The 14995-nt window shown below is 43.2% G+C and overlaps 1 protein-coding gene and 2 non-coding genes across 11 annotated transcripts in view; 2 read left to right on the plus strand and 1 right to left on the minus strand.

Annotated features, from left to right (window-relative positions):
• Positions 1–413: 413 nt before the first annotated feature.
• On the minus strand, positions 414–486 carry TRNAR-CCU (transfer RNA arginine (anticodon CCU)). The gene has a single exon. It is a non-coding gene; the product is annotated as a tRNA-Arg (tRNA).
• A 1580-nt stretch (positions 487–2066) lies between these two features.
• Positions 2067–14995, plus strand: part of ZNF346 (zinc finger protein 346) — a 36721-nt gene continuing 23792 nt past the window's right edge. For 5 of the 9 annotated variants that reach the window (XM_081501941.1, XM_081501942.1, XM_081501947.1 and 2 more), the window contains exons 1-4: positions 2067–2291; positions 10143–10246; positions 10826–10918; positions 12703–12847. In XM_081501941.1, coding sequence (XP_081358067.1) covers positions 2117–2291; positions 10143–10246; positions 10826–10918; positions 12703–12847 — 517 coding nt within the window. In that variant the 5' untranslated portion in view covers positions 2067–2116. The remainder of the gene's footprint in view (positions 2292–10142; positions 10247–10825; positions 10919–12702; positions 12848–14995) is intronic. The other 4 variants (XM_081501948.1, XM_081501950.1, XM_081501949.1 and 1 more) reach the window with 3 other exon arrangements.
• Positions 5607–5713, plus strand: LOC145511760 (U6 spliceosomal RNA). The gene has a single exon (XR_014058141.1). It is a non-coding gene; the product is annotated as a U6 spliceosomal RNA (small nuclear RNA).

Here is a 14995-nt window from a genome sequence, read left to right on the forward strand (position 1 = left end):
CTGTCCATTTTCTTGTCCTCCTAAACAGCAAGCTTACTCCTGCCTCAGGGTCTTTGCACCTGCTGTTTCCTCTGCCTGGATCACTCTTCCCCAGCTCTTTGCATGGCAAATCCATTCTCTTCAGTCAGGTCTTGAGCCAAATGTCATTTCTTCAGAGGCTTTCTCTTACCACCCTAACTCACGTTCCTCTCCTATCAGTCACCCAATATATATTCCTGTTTTATTTTCTCTACCTGTTGACTTATTACACTCTCCTTCACTAGAATAGAAAACACTCTACTAGAGATTCCTTGTCTGTCTTTCTTTTTTAATAATTTATTTGTTTGACTGTATCAGGTCTCAGTTGTGGCACATGGGATATTAGATATTCATTGCAGCATGTTGGTTCTTTAGTTGCAGTATGTGGGATCTAGTTCCCTGACCAGGGATTGAACCTGAGCCCCCTGCATTAGGAGTGCAAAGTCTTAACCACTGAACCACCAGGGAAGTCCCCCCTGTGTCTGTCTTGTTCACTACTGTATTCCAATGCCCCAAAACGTCTAGCTCATAGAAAACTCTCAACAAACATTTGAATAAATAAGACTGAAATAACTTTATATCAAAAGTTTCATTTATTCAACAAATATTTTGTACGCACCTAAGAGGATTCAGGCTTTATTTCAAAGTGGTGGAGATTCAGCTGAGAACAAAATAGACAAAATCCCTGCTTTCTTGGGGCTTGCCTTCTAGTGGGGAAACAAATAACAAACAAGATAAAAAGAGAAGTACATGCGATATCTGATAGTAAGTTTTAAGGAGAAAAAATAAAGAGAGCAGTAAAGGAGGATATGAAGTGTATGTGGAGGGGCACACAGAAATGAGACTGAGCCATGAGGATATGTGGGGGAAGTGCATTTCAGGAGAACAGGGTAAGTGGGACAGGAACGAAGGGGTTGGAGGCCAACACTGTAGGTGATGAGGTCAGGAAAGTTAAGAGAATTCATATTGTATAGTGCCCTGTCGACTGAATCAAGGACTTTGACTTTTACAAAGAGAAGGATGAGAAGGTTTTGTAAAATTTAAGCATGGGGTATCATGATATGGCTTGCTTTAAGAGGATCGCTGGGGCTGCTGTTTTGGGACTACCTGAAAAGGTAAGTGAAGGGACCAGTAAGGACATTACAAATACCACAGCAAGAGATCGGGGCTCCAAAAGACTAGGGAAGGAGCAGGTGTGGGGTTGGAAGATGACATTTTGACTTTTGACGGTTACTTTGGAGTTTAGGGAGAGTTCTGGCCTAGGCGTCAGCACCTGGAACTTAAATCAGTTCAGTTCAGTTCAGTCGCTCAGTCGTGTCCGACTCTTTGCGACCCCACGAATTGCAGCACGCCAGGCCTCCCTGTCCATCACCAACTCCTGGAACTTACCCAAACCCATGTCCATCGAGTCACTGATGCCATCCAACCATCTCATCCTCTGTCGTCCCCTTCTTCTCCTGACCCCAATCCTTCCCAGCATTAGGGTCTTTTCCAATGAGTCAACTCTTCGCACGAGGTGGCCAAAGTATTGGAGTTTCAGCTTCAACATCAGTCCTTCCAATGAACACCCAAGACTTATCCCCTTTAGGATGGACTGGTTGGATCTCCTTGCAGTCCAAGGGACTCTCAAGAGTCTTTTCCAACACCACAGTTCAAGGAACTTAAATGGTACCTAATATAAAAGTAATCGAGTCCCAGCTCTACCACTTACTAGTAGCGAACTCGTGAGTAAATCATTTCTAGGTTCTGAGCCTCTGTTGCCCTACTAGTGAAATGAAAAGGATATTCCCATGTAACAGGGCCTTCATGAGAACAATGAGAAGTGTCAAAAGTTGGCCGTGAGCAAGGTGAGAACCCTGAGCCTAGGACCGCACAGCCCTGCCACAGAGGAGAGGGCTGCCGTGGAACTACCGACTTTCGAATCCACCGCACGAGCTCCGCAGCGACAAGAAAAAAGCGCGCGTGCCGGAGCCGCAAAGGAGCCCGCGGTGCCCAAACCTCGCGAGATTTCTTGGCCGGGGAAAGTCATCTTCCCAGCCACATCTCGCGAGATCAAGGTTCATGAGCGGCTATCGGCCGATTAGGGCTTTCGGGGAAGATGGAGTATACTGCATTGGGCACAGTGGAGAACGCGGACAGCGGCGGGGCCCGGTCATACAACAATTCGGAGGAGCGGGAGGGCCGGGAACCGGATGGGCTGCGCTTCGACCGCGAGAGGGCGCGCCGCCTCTGGGAAGCAGTGTCCGGTTCGCAACCAGTGGGAAGGGAGGAAGGTGAGTCCGGGGGCTTCAGAGGCTGGAAGCCCCTCGCCCGCCTGCTCGTTTCGCGGGGAGTGGCGGAAGCGCGGGGCGGGGACGTGGACCGGCCCCCGGGTCTACGGTCACACCCCCTGGCGCTCGGCCCGCCCCCTTGCGCGAGGCGCCAGGGGACTCCCTGACTCGTGCACCACGCTATGGCCTGGGCGCCGTGGGCCAGCTCCCCTGAAAAATCCAGGCTGCAGCACCCCAACAATCGCGCGCAGATGGTCAAGGGCCTTTTCACGCTCTGGCCGTGGGCTTCTTTCCCCCGCCTTCGTCACCCATCACTCCTGAATTCGAGGACTGGAATCTCTTGGCTTGCCGTCTAGGCCATCTTGGAGACCCCCAGAACCTTCCCTACCAGCCTCGTAGCCCCTTCACCGTCCCAGTTTCCAAGTTCCCCCATCCCTAGTGTCTCTTGCCTCCCTTCTTTCATACCCCACGCTTCCGAGGGCTCTAGAAGGCCACCTCCTTGCCCCAGTGTTCCTTGTGGACTTGGTGACTGAGTCCTGGCTTACCTCTGTTTTTTGGTGTCGCTTCTCTTATCTCCACCAGCTGGGTCTTTTTTCTAATATGGGGGCCAGGAGCCTGAGAACCTGGCCGGGGCATTCTTTGGCTCCAGCTGCTTGTAGTACTCTTGCCTGGAAACTCCCATGGACGGAGGAGCCTGGTAGGCTGCAGTCCATGGGGTCCCTAAGGGTCGGACATGACTGAACGACTTCACTTTCACTTTTCACTTTCATGCATTGGAGAAAGAAATGGCAGCGCACTCCAGTGTTCTTGCCTGGAGAATCCCAGGGACGGGGGAGCCTAGTGGGCTACCGTCTATGGGGTCGCACAGAGTCGGACACGACTGAAGCGACTTAGCAGCAGCAGCTTGTTTGTATCCCACGCTTGACCCAAAGTTGAGGAGAAGAGAATACACAAGGCCACCTAGGAGGGCATTTCTGGGGCTTCCCAGCTTGCTCTGCACTTGACCTGGCCCTGGATAAGATGGAGATAGAAAGAGGAGAATGAAAAGAGCTGCTGTGACCCCGTTTTGTGACGCACTTCACAGTTCTTAGCAGAGCTAGCTGCTTAACTCTAACCCAGAAGTACACAAACTGGGCTTTTGTGCTAATCCTGTCAGGTAATCTATAGAGAAATCAGATTTCTCTAGAGATTTGTTGGCTTGTTGAGCAGACTAATCTTGGAAGTTAATATATTGCTTGTGAACTGATTGCCGTGGGATAAAATGAAGTTTTTGACCACATCCAAGGAAGATATGTTTAAATTTGGGGTGGTACACACGACAGACCTATATCCTGTATATAGTTAAACTAGTCTTGTGTGACTCTTAAATTAATATGAGGCTCCTGTTTCCCTCATTCTCATACTTTCAAACTTGTTTGGCACAGAGTTACAATTTTCCTTTCATTAATTTGACAAATACTCTCTTCCCAGGATTGGCTAGAAATCAGAGCTGCAGAGATGAAAATACTACCGTTGCCCTGGAGGGGCTTGTGGTCTAGTCCAGGAAGCAGACACCAAGACAGTTGCAGTATAATGTAGTGGGTGCAGTAAAGAGGAAAGTCGAAGAGTTGGGGGTACACAAAAAGAAAGTGACCTTTGTCCTCAGGGAACAGAGCAGGCGTGTTCTGGACCTTGAAGCAGAGAACACAGCAGCTGTGCTCTGGAAGGTGAACTGTTTATGTGTGTATGAGTGCACACAATCACTTAAAGACCAATTCATTTCTCTGATCTCACTTTTTCCAATGATTTGTTTGAGATCTAGGTAGATACCTATAACACCAAGTCCTACTCACCTTGGGTTTTTTGTTTTCTCTTAGTTATAATTTTTGTTTTCTCATTGAGTTGTAATTTACACACCATAAAATTCACCCATTATAACTGTACAATTCAATGATTTGTAGTAAAAATACAGAGTTGTATAATGCTAGTCCAACTTAGAATATTTCCATCACTCCAGTTAGTTCCTTTGTGCTCTTTTTTTTTTTTTTTTTTTTTTATTATTTGGCTGTGCCAAGTCTTAGTTGTGGTATGTGGGATCTAGTTCTCTGACCTGGGATCAAACTCAGGGCACCTGCATTGGGAGTGTGAAGTCTTAGCCACTGAACCACCGGGGAAGTCCCTCTTTTGTGCTCTTTCACATTAAATCCCCACTCTCACCTCCTGCCACTGACAACCACTAATCTGTTTTCTGTCTCTATAAATTTGCCCTCTCTGAACTTTTCACATAAATGGAACATATAATACATACACTTTTGCATTTTGTTTCTCTCACTCAGTATGTTTTTGAGGTTCAGCCAAATTGTAGTATTAATACTTTATTCCTTTTTATTGTTAAATAGAATTCCATTGCATGATTCTTGCTTTTTTATCCTCTAATGATCTCTGCCTTTCAAGTGGGCTGTTTAAACTATTGACATTTAACTTAGTTGTTGATATGGCTAGATTTGCTGTCCCTCCTTCATGACCTTGTGAAAATCAGCCCTCTGTTTCACATTCTAGATCTCTCAGCCTCTGCCCCATACATCTTCTGATTATCTACAATATAGATACAAAATAAATCCTACCAATTAGGTGCTTTCTTATAAGATTTGGAAGGCAGAAATGTGGTGAAAATCACATTCCTAAGACTATTGGTACTATCAAGAAAAATTGTAAAACTGTAAGGTCTTCCCACATCAGTGTTCCAGCATCCATTCTCCAGCTTCACAGGTTAAGAGGCCTGTTCAGTGACATGGAGCTTCTTACTTCAGCAAGGCTGCAGTGGAAGCCTCAGAGACTGTAGCTCACATGTTGGAACATTTATGCATGCATTGTTCCTGGAGACATTTCTGGAAGGCTCAGCCTAGTACCTTCAGTCTTTTCAATATTTTCCAAGCACCTAATTGCCTGTATCAAACCTGTCCCCTGTGGTAATTGGTAGATGGATTAGAGTTGTATCTAAGCAACAGGGATGCACACTCAGGCCACCTTCTCAGAATTCTGATAACTCATGTAAGTTCTTTTTCCCCTCTGTGGACCTTAGCTTCCTCCAGCCTCATGAACTTCTCACAGATTTTTTTAAGTCAGGAATTCAGGAAAGGGTTGACTGGACAGTTCTGACTCAAGGTCTCTTTTGCAATTGCAATCAGATGGTGGCTAGAGCTGAAACAATAGTGGATGGAACTTCTGAATAGTGGATAGTCTCAGGGTCTCTCCATGTGATTTCATAATGGAATAGTTAGGGCTTCCTCCCAGCTTGGAAGAAAACTGCTTATGTAGCGGCTTAAGACTTGAAGAACAGTGCTCGCTTCGGCAGCACATATACTAAAGTTAGAACAATACTGAGAAGATTAGCATGGCCCCTGCGCAAGGATGACACGCAAATTTGTGAAGCACTCCATATTAAAAAAAAAAAAAAGAAAGACTTAAAGAGCAAATATTCCCAATTAGGTTCATTTTTATAATATGTCTTCCACATGTCTATATGTTGCTTAGTGGTCAGCCAGTGATTCAGTAACACCTGGAGCCAGTAAGCCCTCAGTCCTCTGCAGTTGGATCTGTGGGTATGTAGGAAAGGGCATTCAAAGTTCAGGCCATTTTAAAGTCAGCCCTAACTTTTACTTTCTGTCAGGCTCTTTTGCATCTCTTCTGTGCATGTGAACAACCAGAGTTGGCCGGGAGTATTTAGCCACCTTAGGCCCTCTTAGGTCCCCACTGCCACACAGTCTCAGCCACAGACATGACTAACGTCAGGTTATAGTAGAGCCTTTGGCCTTTCCTGCTCACCTGCCTCTGAGACCATCACTTCCACTGACACTATCAAAAGATCGGGGCATTATGCACCACTCCAACTCAAGTAATTTCCTCTTTCATGGGGAAAGGTTGGTTCTCACATCCTACCTCTTCCTGGTAGAACCTCTGCTCTGACTGAGTGTGGGAGGTGATGAGAGCAGTCCCAGATCCCTGCTGTTCTCATCCAGAGTTCAGCAGATGTACAAGCATAACTGCTTCCCAGATTGTTAAGTGCCTTTGTTCAGTTTCCAGAATACTGAAGGGATTTTTTCTGTCAACTTTGTCCAGTTTTATAGTTGCTCTGGGTGAAGAAGATCTCCTCACTCGACTATAACTGCAAGCTCCACCTTATACTCATTTTATGTTCAATTTCACTTTCTCTGCCTGACTTCTAAATTTGGAGGGTCCAGGACTCAAAATCCCAGGGGCTTCCCTGGGATTGGTAAAGAATCCAGTCCACTCAGTGGTAAAGAATCCACCTGCCAGTGCCAAAGACACTAGTTCAATCCCTGATCCAGGAAGATTCCATATGCTGCAGAGCAACTGTGCCTGTGTGGCACAAGTACTGAGCTTGTGCTCTAGAGCCCGAGAACCACAATTACTGAGCCCACAGTAATGCAACTACTAAAGTCTGTGCACCCTAGAGCCCGTGCTCTGCAACAAGAGAAGCTACTGCAATGAGAAGCCCATACCCTCCGCAACTGGAGAAAAAGCCCACACAGCAGCAAAGACCCAGCACAGTCAAAATAAATAAATAAATATTAAAATCCCAAGAACTCTTTCCTTTTCCATCTGCGTTAGGCATCCTCTTCTAGTCCACCGCTTTAAACATGATAAATACACTGATGATTCTCAATTTGTATCTCCAGCTCTGACCTTTCCCTTGAACTCCAGGCTTGCATGTCTAGGTGACTACTTGATATCTCTACCCATGTGTATGATAGACCACTCATGTTTAATATAGCTGAAGGTAAAGTCTTAATTTCCCCTCCAACACTGTCTTCCTCCACTTATCATCTACTTGTTACTCAAATTCAAAACCTAGGAGTTATCCCTGACTCCTGTCCTACTTCACCCCTTCCATCCAGTCAGAGAAATTGGATGTCAGATCTACTTCCAGAAGTAAGTGTTAGTCACTCAGTCGTACCCAACTCTTTGCAACCCCATGGACTGCAGCCCACCAGGCTCCTGTGTCCATGAGATTTTCCAGGCAAGGATATTGGAGTGGGTTGCCATTTCCTTCTCCAGGGGATCTTCCCAACCCAGGGATCGAACCCCGGTCTCCTGTACTGCAGGCAGATTCTTTACCCACTGAGCTACAAGGAATTCCAAATCCATCCACTTTTCCTCATCTCCACTGACAACCTGCCTGGTCCAAATTTCTGTCATCTGCTGCCTAGAAGACTGCAGCAGCCTCCTCCCTGCTCTCCCTGCTTCCGTTCCTATTCCCATATAGTCTGCTGACACAATAAACAGACTAATCTTTTCAAGCCATATCTTGTCACCTCTCATTGCGCTAAGAATAAAATCCATAGGTCAGACCATGGTTTGTGAGGCCTGTACTCATTCAGTATTATCTGGTAGGCCTCAAGCTGTCTCTCCCAACTTTATTTCCTACCACTATTCACTCATTCACCATACTGTATCGACAGTGTCCTTCTCTTCATTTCTTGCATATGCCAGACTTATTCCTGCCTTAGAGACTTGATTAATTTATTTTATTGAAGTATAATTGATTTACACTATTAATTTCTGCTGTACAGCAAAGTGATATTTTTTTCATATTATTTTCCATTATGGTTTATCATGGGATATTAAATATAGTTCCCTGTGCTATACAGTAGGACCTTTTTGTTTAATTCATTCAACATATAGTGGTTTGCATCTCCTAATCCCAAACTCCCAATACATCCCTCTTCCACTCCCTCCCCTTGGTAACGACAAGTCTGTTCTCTATGTCCGTGAGTCTGTCTCTGTTTCATAGATAGGTTCATTTGTGTCGTATTTTGAGATTCTACATGTAAGTGATATATGGTATTTGTCTTTCTCTGTCTGACTTCACTTAGTATGATAATCTCTAGTTGCATCCATGTTGCTGCAAATGACATTATTTCATTCTTTTTTTATGGCTGAGTAATACTCTATTGTATATAGGTATCACATCTTCTTTATCCATTCATCTGTTGATGGACATTTAGATTGTTGCCATGTCTTGGCTATTGTGAATAGTGCTACTATGAACATAGAGGTACATGTATCTTTTTGAATTATAGTTTTGTTTGGATATATACCCAAGAGTGGAATTGCTGGATCATACGGCAATTCTATTTTTTCAGTTTTTTAAGGAAACTCCGTGGTGTTTTCTGTAGTGACTGTACTAATTATGTTCCCACCAGCAGTGCAAGAGAGTCCCCTTTTCTCCACACCCTCTTGAGCATGTGTTATTTGTAGACTTTTTAATGATGACCATTCTGGGTCACACATTTTATTAGATATTGGGGATACAAAGTCATAAATGACATGGTCCTTACCCTGTTTAGTCTCTGGGAATCAGATTCTGAATATTCTTGAGAGGGAACCCCATCTCCTTTAATAAAATAATCCAACATCTCCAGGCAAGGAGAGGATGACTGGACCCTGGGTAACATTTTCCCCTTGTGGGTTTTGCATTCTGAGGAGCCTCTCACCTTCCATTTAAAGAGCTCTCAGGGGTTTCCCTGGTGGCTTAGTGGTAAAGAATCCACCTGCCAATGCAGGAGACATGGGTTCAATCCCTGATCCAGGAAGATCTCACATGCCACACAGCAACCAAGCCCAACCATTGAGCCTGTGCTCTAGAGTCTGGGAGCCACAACTACTGAGCCCATGTGCCGCAACTGCTGAAGCCCACGCACCCTAGAGCCTGTGCTCTGCAACAAGAGAAGCCACTGCAATAAGAAGCCTTCACACTGCAACAAGTAGCCCCTGCTTGCTGCAACTAGAGAAAGCCCACACACAGCAGCGAAGACCCAGCACAGCCAAAGATAAATAAATAAAAATTAAAAAGCTCTGGCCCAGATCTATTCACAGATCCACTTCCTTTTTTTTTCTCTGAGGATGGCTGAGACAGCCAAAGTCTTTCAGAAAAATTTACCAAACACTGTAGGAGAAAAATGGGGAAATAAACAAGAGACCCCAAGGAGCAGAAATATAGCCAGACAACACCCCTTCTTCCCAAAAGGGCTGTTATAAATAAGCTTTAGTTCTTGTGGGAGAAGTACCTTAAAAGTTCCCCACCAAGAAGTACCTTAAAAGTTCCCCACCCACAAGTTCCCCCCAGGAAATCTTGTCTACTTTTTGATCGAGAGTAGAAGATAAAAATGATTTGCCATCTCATCATGGTTTTCTAGACTTATCCCTGCCTCAGATTATCAATGCCCTGATGATAGAAATGTCTGGAGTGAGATTTTATTCCCTCCTCAAAAAGTAAGGCCTTGTTTTCCAGGTGCAACAATTAAGCACAGGTTAATACTGTGGTTTCCTACAGTGTGGAACTTACGTGACATATTGAGTAATTTTAGATATTTCAAAATCAGATCAAGAACAGTAAGAATCATTTCCCTTTCGAGTCTTTCAATCCTTCCAGTTCTATCTGAGAAGATGTCTCAGTTGGTTGCTACCATGTCTTAACACCTCTCCTCACAGTTGCCACTCTCTTAATGTTCCTTTTAGGGAGCTCTGCAAGCTTCTCACACCAGTATCTAGCTAGAATTGTTTCTTTTTTAATGTATTCATTTTTATTGGTTTTTACTTAAGTTTGTTATTTAAAGACTCCTTTTTAAAAGAATTTAGTAAAGAAAGTTGGCCTACATAAAATTATAAAGTTAAGTTATAGGTTCGGTGGCACAAGAATATAGCCTGAGTCATGAAAGTCCTTAGGGGAGGGGTGGCAGATTTAATAGTATGGCATTCCATTATTCAGTGCCTGCATTTGAGGCAGCATTCAAAGATGGTGCTATTGAGGCAAGTTTTTAACTCACAGAGCTTTTATTTTCCTCTCTGTAGTGGAACACATGATCCAGAAGAACCAGTGTCTCTTCACCAACACCCAGTGTAAGGTTTGCTGCGCCTTGCTCATTTCTGAGTCCCAGAAGCTGGCACACTATCAGGTATGCCCTTGTACCTTAGTATTTTCTAGACCCAATGCCAAGCCCCCTCTTCTCTCTGGCTTGCACAGTGAATTCCTTCTTAGCCACCCAGATGTTGCCTCCACACATGTTGGCTTAATTTTTGACTGAGTCTTAATTTGACTGGTTGTCGTAATTTGACTGATTGACTTAATTTTTCTGAGTCTCATTTCTCCATCCAGATCAAGATCATTGTACTTATATGTTCCCTTATAGCTTGGTATAGTAGAAAGTCTATGCTTTGGCTTTAAATAAACCTATAGTCTAATCACAACTCTGCTACTCATCTTGATCAAGAAACCTCATTATCTTCAGCCTCAGTTTCCTCATCTATAAGATTGAGATGATGATAATTTTCTCATAAATTTTTATGATTAGATTGGACAGCATCGAAGTACCTTATACAAAGTAGGATTTCAATAAACTAGGTTTTTCCCCCACCCTCTCCTCCTCAAAAGTTTCTGTGAGGATGAACCACTGAAAGTCTAGTAGATATTTTTGAGTGCCTTAGGTATTAAATGGCATTTGGGTATCTTTGATCTTTTTCCTGGGTTCTTACAGAGCAAAAAACATGCCAACAAAGTGAAGAGATACCTAGCAATCCATGGAATGGAGACACTAAAGGGGGAAATGAAGAGGCTAGACTCAGATCAGGTAATCCAGCTGCCATGTTGAGACCACTCGCTTCCTGATGAAGCCAGCAGGCAGGTTGGTGTGGTGGAAAGAGCGTGGGCTTTGAGTCAGACTGACTTGGCTTCAAATCCCGGCCCTGTTTTGTGCCTTGGGCAAGCCTTGATCCTTTCTGAGGCTTGATTTCTTCCTCTGTAATAATGAGGATGCTAATATCAACTACCTTTCAGGATTTTTCCAAACAAAAATGAAGGAAGGTTTATTAAAGCACCCAGCACAGAGCCTGGCACATAGTAGGGGCTCAGTAAGTGGAGCCATTGTTATACATTACACCGAATGGTTTGTTAGAGTAGGACAGCTGTCCATGCCCTACTCAAGAAGAGAAAGTGGAAGAAAACTAGGATGCTTACTTTCTTGAGATCCAGTGGAAAGAACTGAGTTTAGCACTTGAATATTGGGAATAAACACATGGAAGGAACACTTTTCCAAATTTTTGCTCTAATCAAGATGTAAATATGTTTGCTTTTGCCTTAGCAATACTATGAGAATTATGCTGAAACAACCCCAATCCCTCAGGTGTACCATTATTTTTGTTCCATAGCAGGCTGTGCAAATGTTGTGGGATGAGAAGTCAGCAGACTAGGGCCAAATACTAGCTCTACAACTTACTGGTTGGGTGACCTTGGACAAGTCACTTAACCTCTCTGTAGAGATAATAGTTGCTACCTTATAAGGGTATTGTGAAGTCAAATTACAATTCCTAGTGGATGTTCAGTGAATTAGAGTTTACACTACAAACTGTGCCTCCCTATCACAGGGGCCACAGGTTTGGAAGGGCCTTGCTCATCCCTTCTCCACATTCACTGGACTAACCCCCTAGTTGCCCTCCTTATGATGCCCTCCTTATGATGTAGAATTCAGAAAGATAAGATCAACTCTGTGGCCCTGGGCAAGTCACTTCACCTCTTTATATCTCTAATCCCTCAACTCTCGGGGTGGTCCAGTAGTTCAGATGAGGTCACAGACTCCTCCCCATCCAACAAAGAATCATTCAGCCCCAAATGTTAGTAGTACCAAGGTTGAGAAATCCTATCTTAGAATTAATATTTTATTCAGAGAGCATACCTGAAAGAGATCCTGGAAGCCCTTAATATAGGCTTGAAATACGTTGTTTTCTAGCCTAGTCATAATCATCAAATAAAATCCAATGATCTGCTTGTTCAATAAACCCTGAACATCTGCTGTGTGCCAGTCTCCACCAGGGTGCTAAGGATAGGAAACATAGATGAATCTAATGGTCTTTGCCCAAATGTTGAGCTTTAGTCCACAGGAAAGTCTCCTAAGCTACGACACTGTCAGTTTAGGGTGACACATGGTATGATAGAGGTCTATTTAATGTATTCCAGGAATATAGAGGAAGAATAAAGTTAATTCTTCCTGGAATAATCACACAAAGCAGGTTGACAATTCTTTACTGAGTAATTTTCTTGAGTAAAGTCTCTCAAAAGAGGTGATATTTAATCTGGGCCTTGAAGGCTAAGCAGACATATGCCAGGCAAGAAAGAAAGGAGAATCATTCTAGGCAGTAGGAATGGCCCAAGTAAAACATGTAAGTAGCAGAGAACAAAACGGGGAATGGTGAGTAGAGCATGGGATGAAGTAGCTCAGAAAGAATCCAGAAAGGTAGGTTGGGGTTAGTGTGTGAAGGGGGCCTTGAAGGCCCATTCTCCTATGGGCAGTGGGGAACCAGTGAAGATTTTCTGGCCGGGCAGTGGCGTGATCAGACCTGTGTTCTTTCTCCTAACCAGAAGAGCAGCAGAAGCAAAGACAAGAACCAGTGCTGCCCCATCTGTAACATGACCTTTTCCTCCCCTGTCGTGGCCCAGTCGCACTACCTGGGGAAGACCCACGCAAAGAACTTAAAGCTGAAGCAGCAATCCACTAAGGTGGAAGGTACTGGTTTTCCTGAGTGGTGCTATATCGGGACCCCTCCCGTCCTCAAGGCACCAATGCCAGGTGCTCCCAGAAATGCCCACTGGGGCCACAGACTTGAAGAGGTTGAACTGCTTTTGAGAGCTCTTAAAAATATCAGAGTAGACACAGCTTCATTGGAATGCAGACTCAGAGTCATACTCACCTAACCTTCCTTTCTTTGGTTATATCAGTCTTTCTGTATGGAAGCTTCTTAGCCCTGAGCTTTTGTCCTGACAAATAATTATAACTCAGGAGTGCCCAAGTCCTCCAGGCTGTGCACACCAGGAGACCATTCTATCTCCTGCCTCTCTCACTTAGATTTTTCCCTCCTAGCATCCACCTGCCCTTATTACCATGTATTCCAAGTTAAAAGTTAGATTCTTGTCTTTTTTGTGTGCTCAGGTTATGCCCTGCTCACTTTAATTCTCAAAGCTACCTGTTCTCCTCAAGACAAGGACTTGCCTTTCAAAGCTAAATACTTCAGCACTGCCACTACTGCCCAACAAACAGTGTTTGCAACTGCCATGAATTCACTCCCAGTGCAGTGACTTCTAAAATAACCCCCTTTATCTTGTCACCACTAGGGCTAAGCCTTCAGTTTCATCTCATTAACTGCTGGCTTTTTAGGATTTTAAATGTCTGCTAACTGCAGTTAGTCAAGACTGAAGGTTCTTTGATCTTTATTTCATTTTTTTCTCAGTAATTTTTCTTCTCTATTTTGGACCAAGAGGTAGCCTATACTATCTGTTAATACTTGTCTGTTTTTGAATTGCTGTATTATGAAAACGAGACAATTACGTTTTAGAAGACTTTAAAGAATAGGGTAAAAAAAAAAATCACTCATAATTATACTGTCTTACCACACCCAAATCTAGTATTCTACCAATGAAACAACAGATGAAGTCATGGATGCCCAAGTTTAAATCCTGGCACAGCTATTTACCATCTGTATGACTGACCTTCTTCATGCCTGAGTTTTCTCACCTATAAAATGTTGATAATATCATCTATTTCACAGGTTATGAGGATGAAATAATGTGTATAAGGGCCCTGAGACATAATAGATGTTCAGTAAATGACATTTTAGGATTTTTTGTTTTGTTTTGTTTTTGGGCCATGCTGCACGGCTTGCAGGTCCTTCGTTTCCCGAGTAGAGATTGAATCTGGGCCCCAGCAGTGAGAGCGCCAAGTCCTAACCACGGGACTGCCAGAGAGTACCCAGCAGGTCCTATTGTCAGTATTATCAGCACCATCAAGATAGTGAGTGGAATCCCCACATAAAATGCAATGGCTGATCAGGCACTCACCACCCAGAGCATGTCATTGGCCTTGCTTCTGGTTTGTTCATCATTAAGTTATACTAGTACTAGCTGCTTTTTTGTGAAGTCAGTGTTGGTACCATTTATGGTACCAAAGGATTAAACATTAGGCCAAAGGAAACTAGCTTAAGAACAGAACTTTGTAAGATCACTTATCTTTCGATTTGTATGAACTTGTCTTTCCATAAATGGGAAAATTCCCTGGAATATTCCTAGTCCAAAGATTCCATATTGAAGAGTTTATTTTTCATATTTACTTTTGGCCCTTGCCACATAACAGATATATTTTTATATAGTTACAATCATAGTGCATGTACCATTTGTATCCTGCTTTAACTTTTAATTTTGTAGTTAGAGCACATTTCCATGTTATTACATGAGTTTATAACTATCTGAAATTAAACATTTCTCTAATGTACAAGTAATACAAGCATATTGTAGAAAGTATGGAAAATATAGATAAATGGAAAGAAAAATACCCATAATTTTACCATTCAAAGACAACCACTGTTAACATTTTGGAGTACTGTTTCTCCTGTAATCTTTTGTTATGTGTATGTGTGTATATCTGTGTCTATATTTGTTTTATGTATGTCTAGATTATGTATATAAATGTAAAATACTTTAACCTTATTGTTTTTATAAAAACAATGCATACTCCTCATTGTTACTTCTAGTTCAAACAATGAAAAAGGTACAAAGAGAAGAGTAAATACCACCCAAATCCTACCACCAAGAGAGAAACACTGTTAATATGTTGGCAGCATTTCAAAATACCAGTACACACATATAGATTGCACATGTCTTT

Source organism: Giraffa tippelskirchi, chromosome 6 (assembly GCF_054371585.1).
Source record: "Giraffa tippelskirchi isolate mGirTip1 chromosome 6, T2T-mGirTip1v1.2.pri, whole genome shotgun sequence".
Taxonomy (NCBI): Eukaryota; Metazoa; Chordata; class Mammalia; order Artiodactyla; family Giraffidae; genus Giraffa; species Giraffa tippelskirchi.